This window comes from Phodopus roborovskii, unplaced genomic scaffold (assembly GCF_943737965.1).
Source record: "Phodopus roborovskii unplaced genomic scaffold, PHOROB, whole genome shotgun sequence".
NCBI lineage: Eukaryota > Metazoa > Chordata > Mammalia > Rodentia > Cricetidae > Phodopus > Phodopus roborovskii.
Window position 1 is genome coordinate 11,736,828 of NW_026125391.1, and position 26,689 is coordinate 11,763,516.

At 39.0% G+C, this 26,689-nt stretch overlaps 1 protein-coding gene across 1 annotated transcript; it reads right to left on the reverse strand.

The window, feature by feature from the left end:
- Window positions 1-618: 618 nt before the first annotated feature.
- Agr3 (anterior gradient 3, protein disulphide isomerase family member) lies at window positions 619-18,652 on the reverse strand. Its single transcript, XM_051175093.1, has 7 exons — window positions 18,528-18,652; window positions 9,933-9,996; window positions 3,024-3,076; window positions 2,157-2,233; window positions 1,892-1,955; window positions 1,377-1,460; window positions 619-852 (listed from the first exon to the last, which is right to left on the reverse strand). The coding sequence occupies exons 1-7, from the start codon at window positions 18,634-18,636 to the stop codon at window positions 803-805; spliced, it is 501 nt and encodes a 166-aa protein (XP_051031050.1). The 5' UTR covers window positions 18,637-18,652; the 3' UTR covers window positions 619-802.
- Between the last annotated feature and the right edge of the window lie 8,037 nt (window positions 18,653-26,689).

The window sequence follows — 26,689 nt, forward strand, 5'->3', positions numbered from 1 at the left end:
GATGCCTATCTTAATTTAAAGTGAAAAATAAATAAGTTTGAAATATTCTGCTCAATGTTCATATATGTAACAAGGAAATCATTTATCATCTACAGCAGTAGACTTGATATACTGTTGAGGATAGATATGAAATCAGATTAGTGAACAAAGAGAAGAAGGGCCGAGGAAGTAGAAGTGATAGGAACTTCTCATACGGGCCCCTCTTCCTACATTAGAGCTGTATTAGTTACTTTTTGCAGTGATGAAAGTGTTAGACATCAACAACATAAGGGAGGAAGATTCTTATTTGTCTCAGGGGATCAGAGGGTCTGGTCCATGGCCAGTTGGGTCCATGTTAGGTAGAACAGTTGTAGTGGGGAGTGTAGTGGGGACCAAGAGGCGCCTCCTCTTGGTCAATAGGGACTAAATAGGGAGCAAGATAAGAAGGCTTCAGGGAGGAGATATTCTCAATGAGCCACCTCTAGATGGATCCCACCTTCTAAAGTTTCCAGAGCTTCTTTACTGTTTGAGTAGCAAGTCTTCAAAACATGAGGCAGTGGGGACATTTCATAGACAGAGCTTAGCAACTCTTAGTTCACAGCAAACTTCTAGTGATATAGGTAAACATCAAACTACACATCATCAGACATTTCAGTGTTTATTAAGATACAATTTTACCTTCATGAACTATCACAGACATGTTAATAAATCTAAATAGTAGTGTTATAAAGTCCATGTACTTATACATGTTTTGTTTGCTAGTGACCCAGAACTTTCTGTCACCTGTTTGACTTCTTAGAGTTGAAGCATCTTTCATCATTCCTTACAACTCTGACTGGATAAGTCTTAGGGCTTTCTTCATGTTGTCTACCACTGAAATAGGAAACACATGTTGTACTCTTAGTAAATGAAAGTAGTGAATGTTATAATCTAAATGGTAATACAAAACATTGGATTGTTTAATTTTTATATTAGTTGACTCATTAGCATACTATATTATATGAGACTGTTAGTAAAAATGTTTAAAGTCCTAAGTACATTTGTACCTCATTATTTATAGGCATTTAAAACAGGAAAATTGGTCATTACTGTCATCTGAGAAAAGCACATGGGGTCTTTGACACCAGGAGATGGAGTTATCTCTATTAATGTTTGTGTCATTGTAATGTGCGCTAAGTTCTTATTGATTTTATAATTCAGTGCTGAAGCAGAGAATCTGAGAAGGCTTTCTTTTGTGTGTATGTGTGTGGGGGAGAGGGGGTTATGAGTCTGTATTGTAAGCACCATGCCCAGCACCAGAGATTGTACTTGTGGACAGCATTGATATAAGCCCTCATTGACCCTTTTGTAGTCAAGTCAACTGTCATCACTGCCTGGTGTGATTTATAAATACTTACACAAGGGTAAGTCCTGGGGTTCGTATGTGTACAGTCTGTTAGAGTATCTTCCAGTTATATCAGCCCTGACAGTCAAAGAAGGGTCTGTTAAGAAACAACCCAAGACAAAGTCACTCCAACCCCACTTAACATGCTCTTAACATTGTTCATTCTCCCACTCCAAAACTAAGGTCAGGCAAGTTTACAAGCAAAATTAGTTCACATCATGTGAGACCGTGAGGGATTAGTTCACAATTCTTTTCGGGGCCACGGCTCTCTTTTACTCTACTTTGGGGTGTTGTTCTGAAAGTTCATAGGTAACTTGATTTAACAGCATAGATTGCTTTTTAATGCTAAAATCTGTAGGTAATATTGTGGATTTTGGCTATAGATCTAAGAATACAATATTATTGGTTAGGTGAGAAATGACCCCCCCTTAGAAAGAATATTGCTTAAGTTAGAACCTCAAAGTAAATCAAATGAAAGCAAGAATATTGAGATTCCTGCTCGTTTTGCAAATGAAGTTGCACACATACCAACAAACATAATCCTTGGCACATACTGCCCATCAGGTGACAAGTTCTTGTCTGTGGTCTCATGCTAGAAGAAGATGAAATAAATGAACAACATTGGACTGTGTAACATTCTTTATGGAAACTAAATTTTCAAGAAATTGTAGATTAGAGCCTTTTAAAACTCTGTAGTAACTAATACTTGACCCTGTATGTTTTTGAAAAAAAAAAAGAGTTAAAAATTTCCATAAAGTTACAACATTAAGAAAACACTGTTGATTTCAGGTACCATGAGATTCAGCATGATAAATCCATTCTGAGCCATTTCTTGAATTTCTTCGTTTTTGGAAAATTCCTGTTTTAGTGCTGTGAGAGAGAAAAATGTCAGTTAGCTTAAAGGGTCAAAACGTTGTCAATATAGTATCAAAGCCAGTGTGTTCTCTATCATATCCATCAGTGACATGGGTGCAAATGGTTTGTTGTCCCTTACCATTTAGCCCTCACTGGGAATCTATGAGCTGGAGTATGTCTATGGAGATGTCAAGGGACAATTGTAGTAATGAAGACACTAGTTTTATAATGTACATTGCTCAGTAACTCGTTGGTTAGAAAATTTTTGTCAGCAAGTTTTCCTAATCACTTTGAGTCTTTTAAAAAGTATTACATGCCCAAGATCACATTATAATTTCACATTCAGCAAATATGAACAATGATTGTAATTTTTTTTAAATTTTTTCAAGACAGGGTTTCTCTGTATATTTGCAGCCTGTCCTGGAGCTCACTCTGGCCTTGACCTCACAGAGGTCAGTAGACCAGTCTGGCCTTGAACTCACAGAGATCCATCTGTCTCTGCCTCCCGAGTGCTGGTATTAAAGACATGTGCCACTACCACCTGGCAATCAGGGTAATCTGTTGTCTTCACTGTGTTTCACCACCTAGCCCAGGTTTACCTCTGACTCACAATCCTCCTGCTGCAGTTACCAGAGGGCACCCCTAGATGGCTCTCATTTGGTCTTTAAGAATCTTGGTTGAATGGTAGTAGTCTGGGAATTACATTTTTAAAATGGGATTTGCCTTCGTGCCTTCTGAACAATTCTCACAAGCTTACTTCTACATCATGTTGGATATAGAGTAAGACCCCATAGACAAAAATTACCTTGACAGTATTGACAGTTTTCCAGGTGGTGAATAACCATCAATGGCTTGTTACTAGACAAGAAAGCATGGAGTGAAGAGAGAAATGTTGAATAAAATTAGAATTAGATTTAAATTGTTGGTACTATTGACAATACTTAAATAAAAGTCTCAGACTTGTACTTCATGGCAATGAACCTTGTATTAGGTAGTGTCACCCAGTATGTGGCCCCAGAACTCACCAAGTACAGCATTATAAACATCAACTCCCATAACATGCTGAGTCAGAATTTGTGTGTGGTACATGAACCATAGCTTAGAGTAGTAGGTGACTCTTAGGTCCACTGTAGCATGTGTAGATAAATTAGAGAAAAATGCTATCTCCAGGCTCAAGGGATGCTAGAAACAAAATTATGTCTAATGAAAGCATGATATGTGATTTCAGAAGAGCCAACTTAAAATGTTCTTGGATTATCTTTTAAAGTTTTTACAAAGTAGTCCAATTTGACCAGTTTCATGTCCTTCCATTCCTGTGCTGACCTAAATTTACAATAACTCAACTGAGAGTCCTCTAGTAATACCTTTTGATTTTGACTCTGCATTATTTGGTTATACTAATTTATTCCCTAACTCTAGTCAAAGAGAAAAATGAGAGCAGTGATTACAGAAGGAGTGAAATGAGTATGTTGTAGACAAATCCATGGTCTAGGTTTCATCTTTTCCCCAAAGGTTCTTGTGGTAGAAGCAGGGCCCTAGTGGGATGATGAAGCAGTGGAAAATTTAAGGGTAGGAAGGTGGCTAATGGCTCTGTAGATAATAATAAGGGTAAATAATGGCTCTGTTCTCCTGGGGGGATCTGGTCTCCTGGGATTGGACTAGTTCCTTCAAGATTGCATTGCTGTGAGGCTGGAATCTTTTAATACTCTTTGAATACAGTCATATCCTGTGATGCCATCTGCCATGAGGCCTCTTCAGGCAGATGCTGATGTCCATTCTCCTGAGTTTCCAGAGCTAAGTGAAACCTCTTTGCTTTACAAATTACCTAGCCTAATATATTTGATTATAGCAATACAAAATTGACTAAGGCAGATTAAAGGGTGATTTTATTTTCAAATATGGCTTTAATAATAAGATAATCATGGACATCAAAAGAAAGTGATTTTAGAACATATTTATTCAACAAAAATTTTATGTCTTCATTGATTAATTAATGTGGTGATGCTGATGATCAATCTTCATGCTAGGCAAACACTCTACTAGTTGGCTACATCCCCAGGCCAGCATAAATCTTTTCAAAACCAATTACAAAATGTAATTATATAAATAATCTATGCTGTATCCAACAATTATTTATTCTAACTAAATGCTAAACACAAACTTTGAATGATTAATTTTATTTACTTCTCAAACCTGGATTAGAAGTACTTTTTGGATAAGATCCTCTCAACTTACCCTTAGGATTTATGGGCTAATTAGAAAGCTGCCATCCACCAGTATCAGACATTGCTATTGAGCTATTGCAAATTGAGCTCTGATGAATGAAATGTCATACCCACTTCTTACAAGCAGTGAGCTAAGCCTAAGGTATTCAATGAGGCTTATGCAGGCAGGAAGCTAGAGTCAGACCTCCTGAGCAGATGTTTAATGATGCAGTAGCAGGCAGGTCTCTATTCAGCCTTGTATGCATCAACTGAATAAGTTTTCGATTAGACAGCTCTTCTGACCTGCATTAGTTTGGGTAGGTATCATGAGGCAGAGCAGGCAGGGGCATAGGGGCATGGGCAACTCTGCTTTCCTGACCGGCTGCTACTTCTTCCCAGCTTTTACAAGACGTGCTTGAAGGTGATTGAGAGAAGTCTGGAGAAATCACCTCTAGCATCAGAAGAATCACTCTTAACAGTTCACAAATGAGCTGTTATTCCAGAGAGAGAGAGGAGAGAGAGAGAGAGAGAGAGAGAGAGAGGGAGGGAGGAAGGGAGGAAGGGAGGGAGAGAGAGAGAGAGAGAGAGAGAGAGAAGAAGAAAAGAAAAAAGAAAGCAGAGAGACTCTGGCAGAAGCTGAAGTAGCTACAGTCTAAAACAAGGCTTCAAGTTTTTGTTTTGTTGTGTTTCTTCAGTAGAAGAGAGTAAATATCTGAGGGCTTGTGGCCACATTTTCATTCCCAGTATTTAACTCCACCATTATCATGTAGAAGTAATTAAAAGCAGTATTTGTGTTTCAACAGAATTTTATTTGTGAACACTAAAATGTGGGATTAGTGTCATTTTCACATTACAAAACACTATCATTATTTTCCCCAAATTTTAAAGTAAACATAATTTCTTAGTTAGTATACTGTATATGAATCTGTGATCCTTGAGCTAAAACCTTGTGAAATGCCACGTTCAACTGTGAGAGGCATGAAGGAGCGGGGAGAGGAAGAGGGAGAGGGAGAGGGAGAGGGAGAGGGAGAGGGAGAGGGAAGTTCTTAAATGGCTGAATGTTTGAGACTCTGAAATCAGAGGCTGCCTCAGGCCTCACTGCTTATCATCACTGGGTAGATTTCCTTTTCAATTTGTGCATTCTTTCCTTTTAAAATCAATTTTAAATTCCCTTGACTTAAAACTTGAAAAGGTAGAAGTTCTTCCTCCCAGATCTACCTTCCACAGGTGAGTAGTGGTATCATTCCATCTTCCAGAGATTTGGGGGCCAGTTTCCCAAATGTGGATGTGTCTTGTTTACAACCCTGTGTGCTTATGCATGGGTGTGTCCCTAAAAGCACAAGACGGGTACAGCCAATGCAATTTAGAGAGACCTCTCTAAAGTTAAAAAATGAAAATAAGACTGCAAACATGTACCTGTGTATTTTCAATATAACTTAGTCTTAGATGTTATTCTGTAGTTTTAAAAAAATATAGTATTCCACTAAATATACTTGGACTTCTATAACTAATTCCCTTAAAATGGATATTTAAATCATTTCCAACCTCCTACTTACATTTGAATAAGCACTTATTTGATGAACAAGCAGCTGCTTTTTGTGTATGATTTTGTATTTGTGTGTGCAAGTTTGTGAATAAATTTCCAGAAGCAGATTCTTGTGTACCAAAGAGTATGTGCATTCATATTGTTGGTTTATTCTCCATTGAAGATGTACCAGTTCATGTTCTCTTTGGCAGAAGACTCCTTATACCTCTATTAAAACTGGTCAGAAGTTTTAAATTATTTTACCCAATGTGCAAAAAAGAAAAGAGATTACTGCCATTTTACCTTCATACAAATTAGTTCTCATATTTTCCAGTGGTGTATTGTTTGTTCTGAACTATTGTATCCTTCACTCATTTGTTTGAGATTTCTTTTTTCATTTTAAAGAACACTTCACGTTAGAGACATTCACTCTCGTGATGTGATATGTATATAATGATCCCTCCCTTCTCTTCCCCCTATTTGGTACTTGTCTTTAACCATTGCATATATGGCTTTGGCTATGCAGGAAAGCCATATAATCAGAAATATCGGTTTCTTGTGTTTACTTACCTGAAATCTTTTATGAGCTCTAATAGCCCTTGGGGTTTTCTATGTACACAATCATTTCCTGTGCATATGGGAATGACTTAATTTATACCTTTCCCATTTGATGCCTTTTACATTTTTATCTTGCTTAGTTAGGTTGCTCAGGACATCCAGACATACCGTGTGGAAAAGAAATGCTGAGGGTGGGCCCTCCTGTCCTGTGTTTTTAGAGGAAATCTTTCCACTCTTCTCCACTGGGCTTGTGACCTAAGGACATATGGTTCTTGTGCTGAGAAATGGCCCTGCTAGGGCTAGTTTGCTGTGAGTGGATGTTACATTCTGTCAGATGCTCAATATCTTTTGAGAGATCCATGTGATTCTTCACTGTGCTGATATGGGGCAACATGCTTATTAACATATATTAACTGATCCTACATTCTAGAGTTAAAACCTGTTCAACCATAGCCACCGAAGTTTTTAATATGCTGTTGAATTCTGTTTGCTAGACTGTTGTAAAGAATTTTTCCATTTGTTTTCATCAAGGGTGTCTTAGTCGTTGTTGCTGTTGCCGTGAAGAGACACCATAACCATGGCTTAAAATAAAGCATTTAAGTGGTACTGGCTTACAGATTCGTCGGCTTATTTAGTCCATCATCATCATGGTAGGAAGCACGGTGACATGCGGGCAGACATGGTGCTGGAGAGGTAGCTGATAGTTCTACATTTGAATCCATAGTTAGGAGAAAGAGAGACACTGGGCCTGTCTTAAGCATTTAAAACCTCAAAGCCCACTGTCCATAATAAACTTCCTTCAACAAGGTCATATTTCTTAATCCTTTCAAATAGTGCTACACCATAAGAGTCTATGTGGGCATTTTAATTCAGATCACCAAAAGGATATGACCTATGGTTTCCTTTCTTTTCTTTTTCCTTTTCTTGGAGTATCTGCAAGTCTTTGTTATTAGGGTATTTAAAGCCTTATTAACAAAATTTAACTAAATTATTTTCTTTCCACTTTTTAGATGAATTTGAGGAGGATTAGTGTTAATTCTTCAGTAGTTTATTAGGCAGCAGGGAGTATTAGCATAGAGCTGTAAAACCAGCATATGGGGAGCTTAGGGGGAGCACAGTTTGAGGCCAACTGGGATACATAAGAAGCTATTATGTATATTAAATTTATTAACTTAGTTGTTCAAAATAGTCTCTGATGACCATTTTCTGTGATACCATTTTATTTGGTTGGCTGTTTTTTCTTCACTTATTTTTACTTTTATTTATGTGTGTATTTGTGTGTGAGGGAGGCCATAAGAGGCTGCTGAATCCCTTAGAGCTGGAGTTATAGGAACATGGGTACTAGAAATTGATCTCTGCTCTTCTGCAGGAGCAGTAGTCGTCTTACCTACTGAGTCACTTCTCCATCCCCTGTGATACCATTTGTCATTTCTCGCTTTCATTCTGATTGTATTGCAACCCTTCCTTTTTCTTTGCTTGTATATTTGCTGCTACATTGGTTTTAAGTCTTCTAAGTAATAAAAGTACAGGTTTTCATGGTATGGTCCCGTCCTTTGTTTTCTTGATGACTTTTTTGCTTAAGTTTGCTTTGGTTTTTATTTTCTCCTTCCTAATACTAATTTTGACCTTAGTTTCTTTCTTTGGGAGGGGAAATGAAGGGTGTCTTTAAGGTACAATATTAGATTATTTGGAACTTTCTTTTTCAAATAAAAAAGATAAAGCTGTTTATTTAGAAATGTCCCTCTTTAAATTGTTTATAGTATATTGCCTAAAGTTTTAGTATATTGACTTTTCTTGTTGGTTTACCTCAAAATATTAAAAAACTTCCCTCTTAATATCCTCTTTGACCCATTTGATGCACAAATCTCTGTGTGTGTGGTATATGTACACATACCACATACATGCACATGAGTATTGTGTGTGTTGTGTGTGGTGAGTGTATGTGGCACATGTACCTGAGTGTGTGTTTGCAAACACTCATGCAGTGCATGAAGAGGCCAGAGCAGAATGTCACTATCATTCTCCATTAACGCCTGTCCTCATAATCTTGAGGCAGGGTCTCTCCCTGAGCTGGAAGTGTACCATTACATCTAGGCTGTCTGTCCAGTGTGCTCCTAGAATCCACCTGCCTCCACAAAATCTAATGGGTTTCAGACTAGCTTTGAACTTGCTACATAGCTGGGGATGACCTTGAACTTCTGATCCTCTTGCTTCTAGCTTCAGAGTCCTGGCATTATAGGTGTGCACTGTCACACTCATTTTGTGTGACTTGGGGCTTTTGCGTGGTCTGTTAGAACTCTACCAGTTGGGCTACATCACCAGCCCTAAATATTGACTTCCATAACAGATGAATTCTTAGTTGCTAGTCTTCCTAGAATTTCTAGATAGACTCTTACCCTCTCTGGGCAGATTCTTTATGTGTTCTGAGGCTATAATTTGTTCACACACTTATAAATGTTAATAAGCATATAATATAGTAAACAAATACACTCGTATTTGGAAATGAGAGTTTTCTCTGATAATTTATTCAGTTTTGAGAGCATTTAACTCATTTTTAATTTAATTTCCTATATTTTTAATTTAATGGAAAAATGACTGTTTACCAGATATTTGATAAATTCTCCAGGAGATTTAGTAGATCTTTAAGGATCAGAATGATGTAACATTTGGTCATTGAGCCTGGGCCAGTGCCTGACACATAGCAGATCATGTTCAACTAGCATTGGGCTGATTAACTATAAATATGAGTGTGAAATAAAGCTCCCCAAGGTGTGTCTGGCTGACCAGACTGGCTGGAGGACTGTGCCTGGGAATGGCTTTCCTAGTAAGCTTGCATAGTGAACAGTGAGTAGCACCATCTTATTCATACAGCTTACATTTAAAAGTTTGCCTGTGTAATAAAGAAATTCATATGGAGGTATTTAGAGCTTTTACAACTAAAAAATACCAATTATGGTTTGCATGTGAAATGTTCCCTCCCTGTAGGCTTGTTTGTTTGAACAATTGCTCTCCAGCTGCTGCTGTGGTTTTGTGAAGTTGTGGAACCTCTGGAAGGTGGAGACAATGGGGACTGGTGGACAGTCCTCATAGGTTATATGCATGGCCTTCATCTGGTCCCACTCTTGTTTCTGACTGACAGTGGGATGCAACCTGCTGCCTCTGCTGCCATGCCTTCCTCATGATGATGAATTCTGTCCCTAAATCCTGGTCCAGGATAAATCCTTTTCCTTGAAATTGTTTCTGGTGAGGGGTCTGGTTACAGCAGTGAGAAGAGTAGCTAAAATACTACTGTAATAGCCACTGTGACGTCATACAGCATACAACAACAAAGAACTGTTGTGTTCTTTCAGAAGCTAACACAACTATTTGTGGTTCTTCCATGAGGCATAAGAAATGGCCAGTGAACAGCAACTGAGAGGGATTTTACCTTTTGTGAGCCTTAAAGAGACCTTCTTCATAAGTTTGTACCCAAGTGATGTCGTCTCCCCATCCTGAAGAAGAGAGAAATCAATGCATTATTCCAGGGCTACAGGTTTCTGTCTGATGAGCAGATGTCAATCTACAGACATATGACAGCTCCAAAGCTGCTGCCTGACATACAGTGTAAAAGATAGTACATTGTATCTGGATATAGAGAGGTGGTGCCCTATCAGACTGTACTCCAGGGAATTTGGGAGTGTGCATCGAAACTTGACCCATTGATCAGTGCTGGATGATGGACAACGGTGAATGAGAAGACATCTCTGGTCATGCACCTTTTGTAATATATGAGAAATAACAGTTATCAGCATACTTCTAAAAAATTGCCAAGAGTCCCTCTGACTATACTACAAAGTGCCTTTTGTATTTTGAATACCAAAGAATGCTGACTGCTTCTAAGACAGTACACACTGAGAAAAAGGAGTTCCAAATTCTACTTTGACTTTTTACTTGAAAAACATACAAGGATGAGAATTTCATGCTTGAACACACACACGCACACGTGCGCACACACACACACACACACTCTAGAAACATGTATGAAGTGGAAGGGAGGGAAAGAAAAACCTGTGACTACAGAGAGACTCCATTTGTCTTAAAAAGGAGACAGAAGCAGTCTTGAATTTGGGCTAGAGATCAAAGAATAAAGCCCTCAAGAAATAGAAGGTACAGAGCATCCAGGAATATTTCAGAGTGTTTAGGACTTGCTCCAGGGATGGATGAAAAAGACTGAATTTTCATGAAAGAAATATTTGGGGGCTAGTTAGGTTCAAGTTTTCCTGTGTTCAAATGTTAGCCTGCAGTGTCTACATTTGATACCACAGGTATGTAACAGTAGCAATCAAAGGCAGAATCATGAAGTAAGATAAACATGATTCTTCTTGTTTTCTTTATTTGTTCTTTGATAATAAAGTTATTGAGATGTTATTCATAAGTAGTTCAACTCACTCATAGAAAGTATACATTTTTTTTTGTAGTATATTTCCAGAGTTGCAAGGTCAACACTACAATCAATTTTAGAACAATCTCACCACTTCTAACAGTTATTTTTAAAAAATAATTCCATGTATTTATCCATTTATTTGTGTGTGTGTTGGGGGGATAATGTGCCTTGACCCAAATATGGAGCTCAGAGAACAACTCGAGGGTGTGGACTCTTTCCTTTCAGTATGAGGATTCTGGAGATTGAGGTCAGGTCACCAGGCTGTCAGCAAGCACTTGTACCCATTGAGCCACTCTGCCAGCACTAAATGCCATTTTTTTTCTCTGTCTTCCACCCTTTGTTCTCTAGATCTTCCTGAGCTCTAAGAAACCCCTGACCTAGCTTCTACCCCCATAGTTTTCCTATTCTGGACATTTCATGTAAGTGGAAATATATAGTATGTGGTCATAGTGGCTGAGTTTTTCTCTTAGCATGTTTTCAAACTTCATCCATGTTCTGTCATGTATTAGTATTTAATGTCCTTTCTATGGCTTAATATTATCCCATCATATAGAGCCAAGCTTAGGCAGTGAAGAAAGTTAGTAGAAGGAGTGGGATAAAGCTGTGACAGACCTGACCATGTTGTTTGGGGGACGGTTTTGGAAGGACTTTGGGACTCTGGGCCAGAAAGATCACTGAGTGTTGGGAGCTCAGCAAGCTGTTCTGTAGGAACTTGGGAGATAAGAGTGTTGAGATCAGTGCAGACAATGGAGGCCAGGCTTATGAAGGGAAGCAAAGACTCCACTGTGCTTTTTGTGTGAAGAATCCATGGTTTTGGTTAACTGGGTCTGAATATGCTGTTAATAACTAGATACCAGAACTACTAAAAAGGAACCTTTGCTTTGCTGGAATACTTGGTGATGGTCAGCTGGAGCTGAGAAATTAGCAGTGATTAAGAAGAGACCAGCATCACTGAGGTGAAATCTTCTGGGAAGTGTTTCCTGAGAGTTAGTACACTGAAGCTGTGTTCCTGAGCCATCCAAAGTTGTACCCCAGGCTGGCAGCTGGACTTGGTACTGTGTAAGAGTCACTCGGGTGATACTGCTTTTGAAGGCACGAGGGGTCATGTTGACAGTGGAGGCTTGGCACTGGTGAGTATCCAGGAGAGGCCACTAGGAAAGGTGCAGCCTCAGTGGCAGTTGAAGGCCCAAGACTGAAAAGTTGAAAAGGGCTAGGTAGAAAATTTGAGGCACAGTACAACGAAGAAGGCCTATGAGCGGCTGCTGACGAAAGTGCAGCCCAGCTGCAGCAAAAGACTCCAGCACTTTGGAGATGTCAGCACCACGGTATGATAACCCAAAGCAATGGCAATAGTGGAGTGGAGCCAGCTGGAGCCCAGAAGACAAGCTGTGTGTGCTATAGAGGGCAGAGCTGGAGGAGTGACCCTTGGAGGAGCCCGGAAGATCATGTAAGTGAATCCCAGATATTGGCCATTGTGTTATGTATACAGTTGGAATTTGCTTTTGCCTTGTTCTACTTGTGAATGTGTCCTGGTTCTTCCCTCTTGAAGTAAAAAAGCATTTACTTATTTATTTATTTATTTTTACAGAAGGCCACAAATGAGAGACTGTTTAAAAGAGATTTTTACATTTTAAAAGAGACACCAATGACAACTTATGCTGGAGAGGATGTGGAGAAAGGGGAACACTCCTCCACTGCTGGTGGGAGTGCAAACTTGTAGTTATTTTGGGGGCCAGTATGGCGGTTCCTCAGGAAAATGGGAATTAGTTTACCACAGGACCCGGCAATCCCCCTCTTAGGCATATACCCAAATGATCCACATCCATGCAACAAAGACATCTGTTCAACTATGTTCATAGCAGCACTATTTGTAGTAGCAAGAACCTGGAAGCAACCTAGATGACCCTCAACTGAAGGATGGATAAAGAAGATGCGGCACATCAACACAATGGAATACTACTCTGAGGGAAAAAAAAAAAATGGAATCTTGAAATTCTCAGGCAAGTGGATGGCACTTGAAGATACCATCCTGAATGAGGTAACCCAGTCACAAAAACAGGAACATGGTATGTACTTGCTCATATATGGATTTTAGACCTAGATCAGCAGCCTATAATTTGCACCACCAGAGGAACTAGGATACAAGGTATATTCTAAGAGATTCATATAAAGTCCCTCACAGAAGGGGGAAGGGATAAGTTCTCCAGAGCACATGGGGAGTGGTGGGGCAGTGAGTGGAGAGGGAACTAGGAGAAAGAGAAGGGGAGGAGAGGAAAGCATGTAGGACTAGGAAGATTCAGTCAGGGAAGGAATAGAAGACAGGAGAGAGAGAGAGAGAGAGAGAAAGAACATAAAAGAGGGAGCCATTATAGGTTTGAAGAAAAAACTGAACCTAAAGAAATGTCCAGAGACCTACGAGACTGACTCCAACTAACAATGTGAGCAACAGTAGAAATGTTGTTCTTTTGCTGCAGCTAATGCCTATAAAACACAAACACGAGACTCAGCGCCCACGTGGAGTTTATTGAGAGAAGGGAAAGAGGGGGTAGCTGGTGGCCAACCGAAAGCAGGAGAGAGAGAGAGAGCAGAGAGAGGAAACAGAGAGGGACCAGAGAGAGAAACCAGAGAGAGACCAGAGAGAGGGGTGTGGGGCACTTGCTTTAAAAGAGGCTTGTGCATGCATGCATAACTGAGTCCTCTGGCCCCCAGGTAAAGTCAGGTAAAGCTGACGTAGGGATGACATGGCCATGAGCCCATCATCGGGGCAGGGGTCAGCTGGCTGCTAGTTCCTAACAAGAAAGGCTACCATAAATGCCCTTCACTGACAATGAGATCAACAACTAACTTATCCACCATCATGGATCATGGAGCCCTCATCTAGTACCTGTTGGAAACAGAAGGAAACACCCACAACTAAACACTGAGTTGAACTAGAATCCAGATGCAGAGAGGGAGGACAAGACCAGGCTGCAGAAACACATAGAGACAGTTGACTTGAACAATGAGGACCTAATGGGCCCCAGACTGATAGCTGGGAATCCAGCATGGGACTGACTCAGACCCTCTGAACATGGGTCTCACCTAGAAGGACTGAGCAGTCTAAGGGACCTCAGATAGTGGAACCAGGATGTATTCCTGGTGCTCAAAAGGACCTTGAGGACACATCCCCCATGGAGGGATACTCCCTTAACCTAGAGACAAGAGAGAAGTCCTAGTCCCTACTTCAAATGACTTGACAGATTTAGATGCCCCCTCCTGGATGGCATCACCCTACATGTGGAGTGGGAGGGGTATGGGAAGGGAGGGTGGTCAGGGTGCATGTGAGGGGGGGAGAGAGGGAAAGAGGGAGGGAGAGGGAACTGGGATCGATATGTAAAATAAAAATAAAAATTAAAAATAAATAAAGCATTATTATTATTATTATTTTACAGAAGGCCACAATTGAGAGACTGTTTAAAAGAGATTTTTAGGTTTTAAAAGAGACAAGGAATTTTTATTTATTTGTTTGGTTTTTTGAGACAGGATTTTTCTGTGGTTTTGGAAGCTTAGACCAGGCTGGTCTCGAACTCACAGGCATCTGCCTGCCTCTGCCCCCTGAGTGCTGGGATTAAAGGTGTATGCCACCACTGCCTGGCTGGGAAATTTTTTTAAGAGACTTAGTTTTAAAGTGTTTGAATTTGTAAAGACTGGAACTTTTAAGGTTAGTAACATTTTTATATTGTGATATTGATGATAATGTGTAATCTTGGGGATGAACAAGAAAGGAATGGTTATGACTTAACAGTGATATATGTTTGAGTGTTAAGTTGACAAGGGGTCAATTATTTTGGCTGTTTTTTTCTGTCAACTTGATACAAGCTAGAATGATCTGAAAGGGGAGAAACTCAATTGAGAAAATGCTTCTGTGAGGTCCAGCTGTAAAGCATTTTCTCAACTAGTGAGTGATGGGGGAGGGTCCAGACCATTGTGGGTTGGGTCACTCTGGGCTTGTGGTTCTGAGTTCTGTGAGAAAGCAGGCTGAGCAAGCCATGGGAAGGAAGCCAGTAAGCAGCTCCCCTTCATGGTCTCTGCATCAGCTCCTCCCTCCAGGTTCCTGCTGTTTGAGTTTCTGTCCTGATTTCCTTCAATGATGAGCAGCGATGTGGAAGTGTAAGCCAAACAAACCCTTTCTTTACAAGTTTCTTTCTTTGGTCATGGTGTTTCATCACAGTAACCCTAACTAGGAAGCCACTTTTTATATAATCATCAGTGGATGGAAATGTGAGTTCTTTGCTATGGCAAACATATAATGATGTGGTGAACATTTAAGAACAAGTTTGTGAATGGGTTTGTATTTCATTTGGATGGGGAGTACAGGGAGAAGTAGAATTAGGAATTTTTGAGTGAAATGGTAACTGTATTTTAACTTTTTTTTTCTTGTTTGAGACAGTTTCTCTATATATAGTATTGGCTGTCCTGGAATCAGGGTGTCCTCGAACTCACAGTGCTAAGTTAAAGGTGAGTGCTAGCACATCCAGCACGTATTTTAACTTTCTGAGGAGTTGCTAGTTTGTTCTGCAAAGCCACTGTGCCATTTTACAATAATGAGAGGAAAATAGGTTACTTTATGCTAGATCTGATATCTTAACATTGGAAGACATATTGGTTGTTTTGGTACCTCACACTACCTGGAGTCTTCTCTGTAATGATCCTGGAAGATGGTCTGATGTTGCTTTAGCACACTTCACATTAGCTTACTCTAGAAAGATGAGAGCAGTCCTTGATTACTTTTCTTTATTGTTTGCATTTGCTTTTTAGGTTTATTTTTGTTTAATTTTTTTGTGTGTGTATGGGTGTTTTGCTTGCATGTATGTATATATACAACATTTGTGCCTGGTGATCACTGAGGTCAGAATTAGATTCCAAGGAACTAGAGTTACAGAGGCTATGTACTGCCCTGTGGGTGCTGAGATTTGAACCCAGGTCCTCTGGGAGAGCAGCCAGTGCTCTTAAGTGTTGAGCCATCTCTCTAGCTCCTCTTATCTGTTGTAAATGTCACGCAAATACTAAAGCTTTAGCAATGGAAACATTGCAGTTCTCATGTTCTGTTCAATTTAGTTCCATAGACATTAATACATCATCTGTTCTGTTTTAATCCACTAATCCCTGGGAATACAATGAAAAAACTCATACAACTTCCCAAATATCCATAGTTCTGCAGGGGAGCACATTGAATCATAACTGTTTCTATACAATCTAGGTTATAATCACAATGGACCAAATATGACAGAATTTAAATTTTTTTCCAGGTCTGGATTCATGGCTACACTTTTGTTTCTAGTTTTGGCTATGCTTTTTGGTCTTCTGTGATTTTATTCATTTACTAGCTATGCATTTATTGAATATCTGCTGTATGCTTAGTAATTGGACAAGGTTCTTTTTTAAAAGTAAGTTAGAAAATGTTGGTTTCCGTGTGTGTGTGTGTGTGTGTGTGTGTGTGTGTGTGTGTGTGTGTTAATCCTATTCCTTTTTCTCACTATCTTCTGTTTTCTCCCCCACTCATCTCTGCCATGAACTGTTTGGATATGTCTCTGCTGCTCTCTGCACAGGGCACACACTGACTGGCAACATTAGTACTCATTTTCCCTATTAAAACAGTGTCACAATAATGGAGCAGTAGATCAAGCTATTCAAATAAGCCATATGTACTCCAATTTGTTTTTATAAAATTTGCCAAAAAGGAGGCCAGCAAGATGGCATGGCAGGTATAGGCTGTAAGCTTTATGACAGATTGGATGGACAGGAGCTCAGGCACTCAGGAGCCACAGAATACTACACATTGCAGCTCAGATGGGAAAGTATTCTGGCAATCGGGAGCCAAGGAATATCACAGGTCATAGTAAACAGCAATTTACAGCCCTACAAGGGGTAAGGCTTCCCCAGTGGATCAGCTCTGCCCTGGCAGGGGAGGGCTTCCCAGTGAAGTTGCTACAAGTTAACGTTCAGCTTGCTCTGCTCTGGATCCCTGGGAAAAGTTGTTACTTCTCTCTTGTGAAGTCTCACCCAAACCTCATTCAAGAGATGTATTACGAAGAAAGTAGCCAGGGTGGCAAAGGACAGGCAGGCAGCCCAACAGTCACAAACTGAACAGGCACAGGGTTTATATAGGGCGTTTTACGGATGGAATTTTTCTAGGAAGATTTCCAGGATGGGGATTGGTCAGATTTTAATCCCTGACCTCAGATTGGCTAGATCTCCTGCTCAGGGATTGGTTGGTTTTCTGCACAGGGTCAGGGTCAGATTTGGCTCTGGTTTCAGGGCCAAAGTGTGTTTCTTTTCACTGGTCCTTTTTAGCATTTTAGGGCTCTGATTCCAGGGACAAAGTGTTTGTTTGGCTCTGCTCAGGGCATGTTTCTTTGTTTGGTCCTTTTTCCCTACATAGGTTAATGCCACAACCGGTGGCTGGAGTTTGGTCCCTGGAACTCAGATGGTGGAAGGAGAGAATATTTAGCAAGTTAGCTATTTGCCTTCTGATCTCGACACACACATAAATAAATGTAATAAACCTTTGCTGCAGATTTTTCTAAATGGGCTCCAAGGACACCAATGTCTTCTACCACAGTCACAGCAATGTCACTGAGCTCACCGTGGAAGGGCTTGAAGGGCAATGAGTAATTTAGCTTTGGGTTGTTTAAGGTCACTAACCTACTTATTTTATAACTGTTTGTGTGGAGAGCTGTGTGATAAATTGCATCCAGGGAAATGCTTTTGCCCTTTATTTATTTGCAGTATATATGGTCTTTCTAGACGTATAGATTGTGACTGCTAGGCTAAAGCCGAATTAACTCACTTAGGTAAACAATATGGGCACACAGCTGGCACTCTATCTGAAGAAACAAACAGCCTGAAGCCATCTGCAGGGGATTGTCACTGTACACTCTGCTCAGAGCATCAGTCCAAAGAGCAACCAAGCACTGCATGGCCATCCCAATTGTTTGAATCAATTGTGTGTGGGGCAAATAATTCTCAACATTTTTCTGCCTGGAAATAAAAAACTAATTTTGAGTACTGTTTCTTTATTATTCTTTTGAATATGATGGTTTATTTGTTTCTTAGACCAAAGTAAAACTGTAAGTATAAGAAAAAAGGTTTTCTGAAGCTGAAGTGAAAGGTAAAGTCTAAAGTCAATCAAAGCTATAGACATCAAGCCAGTTCTCTATAATGTCTACAAAAGGTGCATCAAAATGCTGCTATTGAGTCAGGCACAGTGGTGCACACCTGTAATCCCAATGCTTGGGAGATAGAGGCAGGCAGTTCTCTATGAGTTTTAGGCCAGCCTGGTCTACATAACAGGTTCCAAGCCAGCCAACTCTACATGGTGAGGCCCTGTTTTGAAAAAAGAAAAGAAAAATAACCCAAAAACCAAAGATTGTTATTTATTTGAAATTTGGTTATTTGCTGTCTAGAATAGATCATCCCCATTTATAAACATCTGTTATAAAGTCACACATAACAAATATTTAGTTTTTTTGCTCATAAACAAACTATAGATGAACATACTAGGTATTTTGAGGACAGCTGAAATGACTGAATTTAGAAACTCCAGTAAGATTACCGTACCTCTTGAGAGTGTCTGGGGAGGTCTCTTTTCTTTTTTGATAGCAATGGCAAGGTTGGAAGAAACTGTGATCAGCAAGAGGCAGAGGGCCAAAGTGGAATGTAGCATCATGTCTTCTAGAAAGCAACTCAGAAGCAGCTAGATGGCAGAAGATAATTTTCAGAATTTGGTCATTTTTCAAACAGACTGCTATTAAAAGATGTTTGAACACACCCTATGCCAACAGGTTCTTCTTTTGATTTCACATTATAAAAGCTGATGGGATCTTTTCCCTTTTTTATTTAAATTAGAATCAAGCTTGTTTTACATGCCAATCCCAGTTCCTCTCCCTTCCCTCCTCCCCCGCCCTGCACCAACCGCCATCCCATCCCCTTTCTGCTCCCCAGGGAGAGAGAGGCCTTCTCTAGGAGGATCTTCAAAGTCTATTATATCATTTGGAGCAGGGCCCAGGCCTTCCCCCATGTGTCTAGGCTGAGGGAGTATCCCTCCCTCCTAATGTCTATTCATACACTAGAGATAAATACTGTTCTGTGATTTTTCTTTTTAACATTTAAAAACATTGAACTGTTTTAGTAGTTATTAAGTTTGTGACGTTCTGGATGTCCTGGCACAGAACAACATCTGAGAGCATGTTGAGGGCACCCAGCTGCCCCTGAGGTCACTGTGGTGTGCATAGCTTCACAGTGAAACTCAAACACGATCCTGTTCATTAATCACCTTCAAACCACAGCAGACAAGGCAAAGTTGACTCTTGGCATGCACAAGGGCTCTTTGTCTTTTCATCTTTCTGGGCTGAATAACTGAGAACATCAATGTAACTCCACAGCAAAGTGAGCTCAGCTATGGACAACACTGTGGCAGTTACAGATAAGAAGCAAAGCAGAACATGGACAGACTTCCCCATGCTTTCCAACAGTCTGCCTTTCCCGTCAGTTTACAACTCTCATTAAAACTGCTTCCTGCAGTCACATTGCTAAAAGTAAACATTTGAAGAACAGAGTGGAGGGAAATGTACACATTTCCTTCATGTTTGACTAAAATTTCCTAAAACATTTCTGCTGCCGACATAGGTTATTTCGCGGTGAATTCCACCATAATAATGAAACGTCCTAGCCTAAATTTAATAAATGCGTATTTACTGGTTCTGCTTGAGTTGACTATATTTAGCTCTACTAAGAATTTTGGGAAATGGGAAGATTAGTAAGACACAATAATTCAGTCCTGGCAAAACACCTGGTGACTGTAACAGTATAAAATGGCATTTGAGATCTAGGACGTAGAGCAGTGGAAGCTTATAGATCCCAGTTTCTCTAGATGCATTCGTATCCCTCTCTTTGTAGAATGATTTCATTCTCAGAGGTATCTCTTTTGTCCTATCTCTGAACTGATGAAGTTTGCCACCAGGTTAGTCTTATTGAAATTACTTCCATCCACAATAGCCAGCACAACCATTTATTATCATCTTTGTGGTCAGGTTCTAAAGATCCTGTTAAACGGTGACCATGTCAGATAACACTATACATTTTGGTTTTTAAGTTTACCAAGCCATGAAATGTTTTAGAATGTCATCTTGTTCCCTTACCGTCTGGCCATCTTGTGCCTGGAAGGTGGAATGAAAGCTATGGTAGGTTTCAGCAGGGAACATGGAAAGCTTAGGAAAGAAAGCCCACCTTGTGGAGGTCAGCTTCAGTCAGGCTTCTAGAAGGTCTACAGATGTGCTACAGGTAGCAATTAATAATAAAAAAAATTAAAAAACCCCTGAGATTGGCTGTAAGGCTTCATCTTCCTTGAGGAAAGTTCAAAACTGCTTCAGAATCTTTTGGGATTTTAGAGGAATAGCTAAGAAAAGTTAAGCTGGAGAGTATTGGGAAAGTCCTTGGTGTTAGGAACAGTTGAATATGTGAAATCTATATCAAGATTTGCAACTTCCACATCTCTGGATTTTCAGGCCAATTCAGAATCGAGGAGGAACCCACTAATTCTTAATTTCAAGTACTTATGCACTTATTACATATTTATGTACTATTGTCAAGCACCTATTTATGTTCAAAAGTAAAAACCTTCATTAGATGTTGCAAAAAAGATACTGGTTGTATTCAAAGCAGTATAGCTTCTATATTGTTTGGGATTGAGTGGGGCTTTCTGTGGTCAGCATGTGACTTGCTGAGTCCTTAAGTTCTAGCTAGAAGGGATAGGCCTCTGGGGAGAATTCAGACCATTACTACATTACAGTAGCATCTGATGCCCTTGGGAAACACCAACCCCCGTGTCTACCAGCAGGCTTTAGCAACATTGGCAGGTTAGCATTTCCTGACACCAGGCTTGTACTTTTGAAAAGAAATTTAGCGTAAGCCATTTACTTCGATATTGAAAATTTCTGTATTTTAAAATGAAACTTTAGGGGACTGCAGAGATTGCTCAGTGGTTAAGAGCACTGGCTGCTGCTTCCAGAGGACCAGAATTCAATTCCCAGCATCCACACGGCAGTTCACAACTGTCTGTAATGCCAGTTCCAGGGCATCCACACCCTCACCCAGATATACATACAGGCAAAATACCAAATGCACATAAAATGAAAGTAAATTAAACAAAAACAAGTACTTTAAAAAAAAAACACAAACTAAAACTAACAAGAAAAATGAGGTAGCATGATTGCTAGCACCCAGATATTTTTTACGAAGTCATTTTAGCTTAATTCTAGCTTATTCTATTTTTAATATGAATTAAAAGTAAAACTATGAAGCCAGCACAGGAAACAAAGTCAGCAGGAGCAGCAAAATACAGTTTCATTTCATGCTTCCCACTTTTAACCAAGAGCCTCACGTTTAAGTAGCAAACAATTAATTGATCATTTAAATGTAGCAGAGATTGAAAGATTGAACACTGGGTAGCCTGGAAGTTTTGCTTGCTTACCCGAGCTGCTCACCGATCTTGTTAGAAATATATTCTGGATGTTTCCTGCTGCAAAGGGGTGTGGATTTATAGACACACACACACACACCCCTGACCTGCAGCTCTAGCTGCACAGCAACAAGAGTGCTGTCACCCGTGCATTCACAAACACAGGCTTATCCAAAGAACTTGGCTTTCTCCCAGTTCTCATGCTCTACAGTGAGAAAGCTCTCCTCGTTCTAAAGTGAGATCGCATGTCTTCACAAAATGACACCAAAGACTTTGTGCTTCTCTTTCCTCTACCACTTACTTTCCAAGGTAATTGGATGTTTGGCTAGATTTCAACACTGTAAGAAAAAAGGAAAGGAAAAAGAGGAAAAGCCAGCAGGGCTGGGGGACAAATGTAGAAACTGTGTGTACACCATTGTTCCCAGTGGGAGAGTTCTCGAGCTTTGAGGATTAGATACAAAGCATGTAGAAATTCTTCTAGGCGACTTGGATTACAAGAACATAATAAAAAGCTAAAGGGAACAGGCTTTCTTTCTTTTTTTCTTTAAAGGGAGAGAAAGAGTGTGTGTGTGTGTGTTTTAAATATTTTAATGTCATGATTGGTTATTCTTTGTAATTTTTTTTTCATTTGTCTTGGGTATTGTTACATACTGTTTTTGTGCCTAATTTCTGAATTCATTTTATTTAGTTTTAGGGAATGGCTATGTTTCACTGACTTGCAGTGATGTTCCTGCGAGCTGGATAATGGGATCTCCTGTTCATTTGTGGGCAAGTCAGCTCCCCAGTTCCCTCCCCGCCTCCTGCCTCTAGTAGGCTGACATTCTAACATTGGCAATTCTTAGTTTACCACTTGCCGATGAACTTTCTTCTGGTTACCATTTACTTAATCACTAATATCCACCTATAAGTGAATACACACCATGTTTAAGGGTTAACCTCACTCAGGATGACTTTTTCTGGTTCCACACATTTGCCTGATGATTTCACTATGTCACCTTTTTAAAAACAGTTGACTAATTCTTCATTGCTTAAATGTGCCACATTTTCTTTATCCATTCTTCAGCTAAGGGACCTCTAGGTTCTTTCCAGTATCTGGCTATTATGAAAAAAAGCTGCTGTGAACAGAGTTAAACAAGTGTCTTTGTGGTAGGATGAAGTGATCGGTGGGTATATGTCTGAGAGTGCTATAGCTGGATATTGAGATAGATCGGTTCCACATTTTCTGAGGAACAGCCATATTAATTTCTATGGTGGCCACACAAATTTGCATTCCCACCAGAAATGCCGAAGTGTTCTCCTTGCTCTACATACTCATCAGAATGAGATGTTATATGTGTTTTTTGATTTTAGATATTCTGACTGGTATAAGATGGAATCACCAAGTAGTTTTGATTTGCATTTCCCTGATGGCTAAGGATGTTGAACATTTCTTAGTGTTTCTCAGCCACTTGTGATTTCTCTATTGAGAACTCTCTATTTAGATCTGTATTCCATTTTTTTAAAATTGGATTATTGGTTGGATCATTTGATTTTTTTCTTTTTTGATATTTAGTTTCTTGAGTTCTTTATTTATTTTGGATATTAGTCCTCCACCAGATGTGGAGTTGGTGGAAATCTTTTCCCATTCTGAGGCTACTGTTCTGTCCTATTGACAGTGTCCCTTCCTTTACAGAAGCTTTGTAGTTTCGTGAGGTCCCATTTATTAATTGTTGATCTTAGTGACTATGCTATTGGTGTTCTGTTCAGGAAGTTGTCTCCTGTGCCAATGTGTTCAAGGCTGTTATCCATTTTCTTGTCTATCAAGTTCATTGTTCCTGGTTTTATGTTGAGGTCTTTGATCCATAAGGATTTGAGTTTTGTGCAGGGTGATAGCTTTCGATCTATTTGCATTATTCTACATGGAGACATCTCATTAGACCAACACCATTTGTTGAAGATGCTTTTTTTGTCCAAGTATGTATTTTTGGCTTCTTTATAAAAATTCAGTTCCACAGGTTTGTAGATTTAAGTCTGCATCTATAATTGAAGTCAATTGATCTGTCTGTCTGTTTTTATGCCAATAACATGATTTTTTTGGTTGTTTGCTTTTATTACTGTAGTTCTGTAGTACAGCTTGAAATCAGGGATGGTGAAACCTCCAGAAGTTCTTTTATTGTACAGGATTGTTTGTTTTAGCTATCTTGGGTTTTTGCTGTTGTTTTGTTTTTCCATATGAAGCTGAATAATTTTTTCCCAAGGTCCATAAAGAACTGTGTTGGAATTTTGATGGGAAATTATTGAATTTGTAGATTGCTTTTGATAGAATAGCTATGAATATGTGTTAGCAGTAAGGTTTTTCCTGCCAGCCGGTCTGGTCCCACCACCATGCCAACCCCAAATAACATACAGAGACTCTGTATTTGATATAATGCTATTGGTCAGTTACTAGTTTCTTATTGGCTAGCTCTATCTTAATTATTAACCCATTTCTATTAATCTCTTATCTTACTGCAAAGAGGGGCTGGCATAATTCTCTCCATCCTCCCTACTACTTCCTTTTTCCTCCTAGTCCCACCTATCTTGTTTTCCTATTGGCGAACAGTACTTTAGTCATTAACCAATACGAGAAACATATTTACAGAATGACATCTCCCATCAAACATGGGAGATTTTTCCATCTTTGGATATCTTCTTCAATTTCTTTGTTCAAAGACTTCACATTTTTATCATACAAGTCTTTCTTGCTTTGTTAGAGTTACCTCAAGATATTTTATATTATTTAAGGTGTTGCTCTACTGATTCTTTTCTTAGCCATTTGTCATTTGTATATAGGACAGCTACTGGCTACTGATTTTGTTTGTTTGTTTTTTTGTTTTTGTTTTTAGTTAATCTTGTATTCAACAACTTAACAAAGTGTTTATCAGCTATGGGATAAAAACATATCTGTGGTCTGGTGGAATTTTTTGGGTCACTTAATGTATACTATCTTATCACATTCAAATAATGATACTTTGTCTTCTTCCTATACAATTTGTATCCCCCTGATCTCCTTAAGTTGCTTTAGCTAAAAGTTCAAGTTCTATATTGAATAGATATGGTGAGAGTAGACAGCCTTGTCTTATTCCTGATTTTAGTGGAATTGCATTGAGTTTTTCTCCATTTAATTTGATGTTGACTACAGGCTTACTGTATATTATGTCTATTATGTTTAGGTACGTGCCTAGTATTCCTGTTCTCTCCAGAACCTTTATCGCGAAGGGGTGTTAGATTTTGTCAAAGGCCTTTCATGAATTTGCTGAGATGATCATGTGATTTTTTTCTTTTAGTTTGTTTATATGGTGTATAGCATTGACAGATTTTCATATGTTTGACCCTCCCTGAATCTCTGAAATGAATCCTACTTGATCATGGTGGATTACAATTTTTGTGTTCTTGAATTCTGTTTGAAAGGGAAATTGGTCAGTAATTCTTTCTTTGTTGAGTCTTTATATGGTTTAGGTATCAGGGTAACTATAGCCAGATAAAATGAATTAGGCAATATTCCTTCAGTTTCTATTTTGTGGAATAACTTGAGGAGTATTGTCATTTACTTTTCTTTGACAGTCTGGTAGAATTCTGTGCTAAAACTGTGTGGCCCTGGGCTTGTTTTCATTGGAGCATTTTAAATAACTGCTTCTCTTTCATGGGGGGGGGTTATAGAACTATAGATCTATTTAAACTGTTCATCCTCTTGATTTAACCTTGGTATGTGGTATCTGTCTAGAAAATTAACCATTACTTTTAGACTTTCCAATTTGGTAGACTACAGGTTTTTAAAGAATGTCCTTAAGCTTCTCTAGATTACCAAGAATCTATTGTCATGTCCCCCTTTTAGTTTCTGAGTTTGTTAATTTGAATATTTTTCCATCTGCCTTTTAGTTTGATAGGGGGTTGTCTTTTCTTGTTAATTTCTCAAAGAAACAACTTTTTATTTTTCTTTGATTCTTTGTATTGTTCTCTTTGTTTCTATTTTATTTACTTCAGTCCCCAGTTTAATTATTTCCTGCCATCTAGTCCTCTTGTGTGTGATTACTCCTTTTTGTTCTAGAATTTTCAGGTTTTCTATTAAGTTGACAATGTGAGATCTTTCCATTTTTTTTAATGTAAGCATTTATTGCTATCAACTCTCCTCATAGCATCTCTTTCATTATGTCCCATAAGTTTGGGTATGTTATATATTAATTTTCATTGAATTCTATAAAGTCTTTCATTTCTTTCATATTTGTGTCTTGACCCATTTTTCATGCTGTAGAGAGTTGTTCATTTACATGAGTTTGTAGACTTACTGTTGTTGTTGATATCCAGCTTTTAAATTCATCCTGGTCAGATAAATGAGGGAACTATTTCAATTTTCTTGTATCTAATGAGACTTGCTTTGTGTCTGAGTTTGTGGTCAATTTTTTGAGAAAGTTCCATGAGGTGCTGAGTAGAAGGTGTATTCTTTTGTGTTAAACTCATTTGGTTTATAATGTCTGCTAAATCCAGAACTAAATAAATTTCCTTATTAATTTTTTTGTCTGGATGACTTGCCTATTGGCAATAATGGGGTATTGAAATCTCCTACTATCAATGAGGATTGATTAGTGATTTAAGCTGTAGAAGTGTTTATTTTATAAACTTGGATGCCCTTGTATTTGGGTATAAATATTAAGAATTGCGATGTTGCACTGGCTTTTTGGAGCTCATTCCTGATGGTGGGATACCTTGCTCAGCCTTACAACAGTGGGGAGAGGTTTGGTCCTGCCTCAACTTGGTATGCCAGACTTTGTTGACTCTCCAAGAAAGGCCTTATCCCCTCTGATGAGTGGACATGGTAGGGGTAAGAAAGAAGAGGGAACTGGGGTTAGTATGTAAAATTAAAAATATTTAAATAAAAAAATAAGATTTGCAATGTCCTCTTGCTAGGTTTGCCTTTGATAAATATGTAGTATAATTTCCCATTTCTTTTGGTTAGTTTTGGTTTGAAGAATGTTTTGTTAGATATTCAAATGGATGCAGCAGCTTGCTTATTAGGTTCATTTGCTTGGAATATCTTTTACCAACCTTTTACTCTAAGGTAATATCTATCCTTGACCCTACGGTATGTTTTTTTGGATACAGAAGAAGAACAGATCCTATTTTTACATCCATTCTGTTAGTCTGTGGTCTTTTTTACTGGGGAATTGATATGAGAATTACACTTAAGAGACATTAATGACCAATGATTATTGATTCCTGTTATTTTTGATACTGTTGTTGTTGTATG